Below are 7,267 nucleotides of genomic sequence, written 5' to 3'. Positions count from 1 at the left end.
ATATACCTATATATAGAGATATACCTATATATAGAGATATACCTATATATAGAGATATACCTATATATAGAGATATACCTATATATAGAGATATACCTATATATAGAGATATACCTATATATAGAGATATACCTATATATAGAGATATACCTAAATATAGAGATATACCTATATATAGAGATATACCTAAATATAGAGATATTTATACATATACATATATATACATATATATACATATACATATGTATATACATATACATATATATACATATACATATATATATATACATATATGTACATATACATATATATACATATACATATATATACATATATATACATATACATATACATACATATATATACATATACATATAAATATATATATATACATATACATATAAATATATATACATATACATATAAATATATATACATAAATGTGTGTGTGTGTGTGTGTGTGTGTGTGTGTGTGTGTGTGTGTGTGTGTGTGTGTGTGTGTGTGTGTGTGTTAGTTTCTAACTGTTTTGCTTTAAAAAAAAAATGCCTTTGTCTTACCTTTTGTTACTTTCAGAATGTTCTGGAGGTGCTGCTAAAAGAATTGTTTCCTGAACTACAAGAGCATATAGAAAAGAAAACATGAAGTGCATTATACAGTGAACTTTAACACTTTAAAAGTCATCAGTCATAGTAATGGAGATACAGGAAACAAATGCAGAAACCTAACACAAAGTATACAATGATGAGAGAGATTGGTTTCTTCTAAAGTCAAAATATTTACAATGGAGAATTCTTAACCAAAGATTTTTTTTTCTTTTTTCTTTCTTTCCTTTTTGATAGTTAACATTCCTTTTTGAAAGGCCAAAGATCTGTGCATGTCTGTGTTAATGTCTCAAAAAAATTGCCGAAGTAATCTTAAGGGAATTACCTGTATCCAGAAAGTGAGACACATTCTGCTTTCTGTAGATGTTTGTCATTACTCTAGCATATGTTATATACTCATTGTACGTCTAGTCAGTAATTTCATAGTAATGTCTGAATGAGTATGTATTTTTATAACAAATGTTGAAATGGTATTAAATGTATGTTGTTATTTTAGTAAATGTTTAGATGAGAGTAATGTCCTACAAATGTAAAATTTTGCTTTATGAAATTATTCTTTCAAATAGTGTTAAAATTAAATATGCAAAGACAATAATGAATATAGAAATTAAAGTCAGAATTGTGAATGTGCTCACTGGTTTCTTGATGGTAATATAATAAGAATTTAATCATATTAAACTGTTTATGGAGGAATTGGGACCATATTTTTCCATCATTGCAGGAGGCCAACAGAAAAAAAATTTGAGGAGGTTAGTCCAACTTTAATCAGATTTTTATTGATTTTGAAGCAAATTCTTCATTGAAGATATCCATTTTGTCGTGTGTGTTTTTTTGTCATAGCTTATAAACTGCTCTGGAAGTAGCAGCATCTTATAGCTGGTGTGTGTGCTTGTAACATTGACACAACTAATGTGATTTCAAATGGTATTCCTAAGTTGATAAATAAACACTTGAAAAAAAAAAAATTCTAACTAATCCCTACTTAATTTTACTGTGTTACCCTATAATCTCAAATTTTATTTCAGCTGGCCTTAGTCAGCAACATTAAAGGTATTATTGGTTATATTTTGGGATAGTCTGTACAATATCCAAAGGTTTTTACATAACTAACATCTAAACTTGGACATATTAACCCGTTGCCAACAGGTGGCATGTACGTACATGCCATGGCATGCCTGGACTATCTGCCGTGTGGCATGTACATACATACCATGGTGCGCATGTCCCTATTCCGGGGTATGTGTGGCCATGCCATGAGTTTTTTTTTTTTTTTTTTTTTTTTTTTTATATAATTATGGCAATATATTATTTTTTTGCCACTGAAAATGTGATTAAGTAGTTTTAACACTTTTTTTTCATTTTTCCTATACTATGCATTTCATAAAGGCTTCTCGGGCTTCCAAGGTTAGCATCTAAAAAATTACATTGGTAATCGACTACATTGACCTGAGATATTTTATAGTATTCATGAAATGATGATGTAAAACCACGTGAAAATACCGAAATGTATTTTGGTAAAAAAAAAAAAAAAAAAAAAAAAAAAAAAAAAATATATATATATATATATATATATATATTATATATATATATATATATATATTATATATATATATATATATATATATAACTTGGAAAAGAAAATGCAAAAGAAAAAACAAAAGCAGTGTGTGGTATCATGGAGTTGAAACCATAGGTTATTTTATTCAGACTATAGAGCGAATAATGGTCAACTATGGAGTCTATATAACAACAAAAATATTCTACAGTCTTGATTTATCATGATATATGGCAAATAGAGACCTTAGAAAATAATAATACTGAAAAACAACATAGGCTCTTAGTATTACGAAGAAAAGGCAAGGGATGCTGGTATTGGGTATGAGCGGTCGTGCATGCTAGGGTGACGATATGAGCCCCCAGCAGCAGGGCCCAGGCCACTATGAATACAACCCGGGAGAGAGGGCTTGCGCATCAGGAACTCACCCGTTGGCAAAGGGTTAATAGCTAGGACTTTACAGTAATGTTGCCATTTGTTTTATCTTAGGCTCAAAGACAAACATGATGAGAAAGCTACCATTTTAGAGCATAAGGAGCTTATTTTTTGAAATGTTAGGATTACATTACAAAATAAATTTTTCTATATTAGTTTCATTTACTGTGAATAATGTCATTATATTTTGCATGAATCTCAAATGAAATATTGATGTTGTACATGATAAATATTCTTGGATACTGTATTTTTGGGACCCTAGTTTACAAGTGAATTCTGTAAAGTAAACATTGTTTTTATGTAAAGTACAGCAAATGATTGTGGTTTCATTTACTTGTTTAAGAAAAACATTCATTATCATCAAACAAATTACCATAAAATTAATTAATGAGACAACATTTAATGAACTGTTTAAAGGTAATAAATGAAATGGAAACTGAAATTCTGCCATATACTTTCCTGTAAATAAGTAACTTTTGAGTGTGAATCGAAAGAAAAGAAAATAACATCATTTTGTATCTAACCTAATTCTGGGTAATCTTTCTCAAATACCAATAATAATATTCTACTATAAACAAAATATCACAGATTTATCAGTGATTGTAGGATTAAAATAAAACAACCTTTAATTATAAAGCAACAGATTATTATTTTCTATTCTTCCTCAGTTTTACTTATTTACATTTTCCGTCCTTTGCAACATAATTTTGGTGCACAATGTACCTTCTACTGACTTGCCCTTGCTAACTTTTCTCGATTTTCTTCTGGAATATCTTGCACTTTTGTGTTACGGCCTCGATAAATGTAACCTTCTTGGTCAATGGCACTATTGTAATCCACTGGGTTTGCAAGTGCATGTTCAATGGCCTTCTCCAAATTTTCACGCTTAATAAATGTCTTTACCAGCTCCTATAATAATCAAGGAAAGAAAATAATATTTATATTACTATGTTACAAATGCTCACATAAATATATTAAATCATTATTATTAATACCATCTCAGTTGTAATGTATTTCTAACTTAACTCCAAATCCCACTACATTTTAACTGCTTTTCTGCCATCAAAGGATATAAAGATTAAAAGCAAAATCACATAAAATATCAGCTGATGAGAAATAAATAAATGAGTTTTGAAAGATTCTTCAAAAGAAACACAAGGAGGGTTTTTACCTGAGTCTCCGTAATAATTCGTAAAGCTTCTTCTTGTTTTATTGCTGCCTGCTCAGCAAGCTTCTGTTTGGTTGCAGCAACACGGGCCAGGTCATCCTCCAGCTCTTTTTTTATCCTATTGAATAATAAATTATGGAAGGTTGTGGAACTTTTTAAATAATTTTTAAAATAACATACCTAAAAATACTGCCAAATTTTTAAAACTTCTTCCAAACAGTATGCCAATGGATACTGTTGATGTTTCTTAAACATGTTGAGTAAAAAATTTAAAATTTATGTTACATTGTTAACAACAATACCTAATCTCTCTTAAAGCTGCAATCCTTTCATTTTCCATGCGGTTGTATTCCATGAGGCGCTGATGCTCAGCTTCTTCCTCTGCAACCTGTTGTAATGCAACCTCTGATGTTGCACTGGTTCTAAGGTACTCCTCTCTTAAATGATGCCTGGATAGGAAAATTTTATTGAAAGTTAGATTCAAAGGATCTAGATTGCTTTAATGTTTAAAAGAATGTATAAGTCATGGTGTTGATAACAGTGACAACTGTGGTAATGAAGAATATGTTAATAGTAGTGGTATGAAGATGATCATAATGGTTATGAAGATGATTACGTGACCATGACGATGATTAATGATGATAACCAATTGTGATGCTAATGATAAAAATTATTATTACAAATCCAAATTAATAGTGATAAGTTGCAAAGAAACAGCACTCACCTCACAGCTCGCAAACTAGTACGATAATTATTGTACAGCCGCTGTATCTCCCTTGTCTCTTCTACAGGGATGACTGGACGTTTTGGGACTGTAAAGAGACGGCTCTTTGCTGTTGGTAACCATCGTGGTTTTCTCCACCTGAAAGACATATAAATTACCTTTTGAAGTAATAAATGAATGGATGAGTGTAACTTCCAGAATTACTTTGAAAAGGAGGTCGTGTGCAATAAATTTTTTTACAATGTTACATTTAAATTACTACATTTTCTCCTTGTGTAATATATAGATGTCATATTTATGTAGTATTGATTGGGTTTATTTGCACCATGTTTTGACAAACTTTGATCTAGCTTCCATTGTCATTTCTGGGTCATTGTTTCTACAGTTTCAACTAACTTCAATTGCAACTTATTGAGTATTACACCGAGAAGTGTTGCCTACATTGTGTCCAAAAAATGGGGTTATTGAACTATCATAAAAAATATATATATTTCTTTTCTCCAAAAAGTGAACTAACAATTTAAGTTGGTTATGACATGCCCGTGGACCTTTCATTAGCAAAAGAAAACTTTCTTCTTTGTAATTTTAATTCAAATAGTAATTTTATATCTAAATAACAATTCTCTATCCACCTTGTTTTGCATTTTTTCTCTTCACACTTGAACTCGCCTCATTACTCTTGCTATTAGGAATTACTGTTGAGGCTTTAGAGGGAAATGTCTCTTCCTCTTCAATAGCCTTTTTTCTCACCTCCTTCATGCACCCCTTTTTTGCTACTGTGTATTTTCTGTTGTTTTTCTTTGACCATCTCATCACTCTTACTTTCAGAACCTTAGTCTGTTTCTCTTATATCATCTTCATTCTCTTCTTCTTCAAGTTTTCTTTCCATGGCCCTTTCTTCTATGTTTTCTTCTTTATTTCTTCTATCTCAAATTTCTAAAGCAAATTCATCATTCAACTTTTGCATATTATTCTCCTTTAACCAAGAACTGTAACTGTAGGATGTTTCAAAAGACTGACCTAGGAAGGTGCCCTACAACCTGGCAACTATAAGACTAGGTGGGTATTAGTAGGCCCATGTAACTGACCTGCTGATATGTTCTTGTTAGGAATGGCTGGCTTTTGGGATGATGCTGCAGTTATTTGGTATACCTTAAAAAGGGTTGGGTAAAATGCTGATATCGTATACAGAAAGATCTAACTAGTATATTCCTGTCTTCTGAAAACCTGCAGAGATCTTTTTCATCATGAAGACATTCTTTCAGATTTCGTAAAGAGTTACATTAAAACACTTTTATGACATTCACCTTTACTGTGTGAAGTCTAAGTTTAAGTTCTATATTTGCTTAATTTTACCCAGTATTTCTGACATGAAGAAAACTATTGTTTATACCTCACAAAAAAGGTTGCTCACAGTACAGACTTTTCAAAGAAAAGCCAGTACTGCAAGTAACTACAATAGCAAAAAACCCTCTTTGGGCTATTTTCCCACATTATTTTTGCTGTCAGTCGTTGGTAGGGATTATAAGGATGTAACTCTAGTACTGTCTAGCAAGTTTCTAAACAGCTCTGAATGAACACAGTAAGTACAAAATTAGAATTATCTAAGATACAGCATGTACAAGATTCTAAATTGTATAAGATGATCTAAGGAATATGTGATCATAAGAAATTCCATACTTACTATTGTAAATTTTTGTTTGGGTTTTTGAGAAATCAATTTTCTTTACAATAGCAAAAGACATTCTTAACAACATACCTAAAATTTCTTACAGTGACCTTATATCATGGGCCTATTATTTTATCTGTATCTTTCTCTAAAGATCACAAGTCACACAAAACTGTTTTTTGGAACATTGTTTCCTATGCTGGGGTAGAGGAGAGGTTTCTACAATGATTAATGTTTATGAGACTCAAGAACATCAAAAAATATTTACATCACATACACAGAGACACAAATATCTGATCTTTGATTGATATGCTTCAGTATCAGTGACTAAAAAACTAAACCTTTTGATGCATCTACAATGACTCAGCAATGTTACCATCAGTGCTCTGGCAAAGCCCAGCAAACCAAGCTTGAGAATATGGGAACAGAATATAGCATTAACATAGCAAAGGTGGCATGTATACACCATAGTTATTTTCCTTCTAAAACCTAACATGCCCATAATATGTTGCAGATTAACATAAAAAATACATAAGTTGCAGCTTATTAAAAAAGATAAACAAGGCACAGCTTAGCATAAGAAATATAATAGTTGCAACTTGGCATAAAACACACAATTTGCAGCTTAGCATAAAAAATACAAAATTTACAGCATTAAAGATACACAAGTTGCAGCTTAGCATAAAGATACACAAGCCACATGTTAGTATAAAAATACACAAGTGGCAGCTTTGATTCTAAACAAACAAACAAATGAACCCTCTCCCAAATGCACAAACTACCAGATCCTGCATGAAACAAAATCCTTCCTAACCCAAGTGCAGTTTTTCCCTAGTAGATGTACTTTAACCCAGTAGACATCAAGAGCACCTTATAAAAATCCTTTTACAGTAACATATGATTACCAGTAAGAAATGGTCGCTACAAAATACAGGATCATCAAAGTTTGTTTTGATATAAAAATTTTAGAACTTATTTTTCTTTATTTCACATAAAAAAGTCAATACAAAAAAATCAAACTACTTAATATTCTGTTTTTTTTTAATCACAAGCAAAACACTATAGAAGCTTCAAATAAAATGGAAAAGTACCTGACTCTTCTCCGACTCATAG

General features: G+C 31.0%; 1 protein-coding gene across 1 annotated transcript in view; it reads right to left on the bottom strand.

Moving 5' to 3' along the window:
• Positions 1–3,217: 3,217 nt before the first annotated feature.
• Positions 3,218–7,267, bottom strand: part of LOC119589518 (probable 28S ribosomal protein S26, mitochondrial) — a 6,354-nt gene continuing 2,304 nt past the window's right edge. The window contains exons 2-5 of the mRNA XM_037938153.1: positions 4,486–4,623; positions 4,064–4,210; positions 3,765–3,879; positions 3,218–3,502 (exon numbers count right to left, since the gene is read on the bottom strand). Coding sequence (XP_037794081.1) covers positions 3,320–3,502; positions 3,765–3,879; positions 4,064–4,210; positions 4,486–4,623 — 583 coding nt within the window. The 3' untranslated portion in view covers positions 3,218–3,319. The remainder of the gene's footprint in view (positions 3,503–3,764; positions 3,880–4,063; positions 4,211–4,485; positions 4,624–7,267) is intronic.

This window comes from Penaeus monodon, chromosome 1, assembly GCF_015228065.2.
Source record: "Penaeus monodon isolate SGIC_2016 chromosome 1, NSTDA_Pmon_1, whole genome shotgun sequence".
NCBI classification, from domain to species: domain Eukaryota; kingdom Metazoa; phylum Arthropoda; class Malacostraca; order Decapoda; family Penaeidae; genus Penaeus; species Penaeus monodon.
This window is presented reverse-complemented; position numbering and strand designations above follow the sequence as displayed.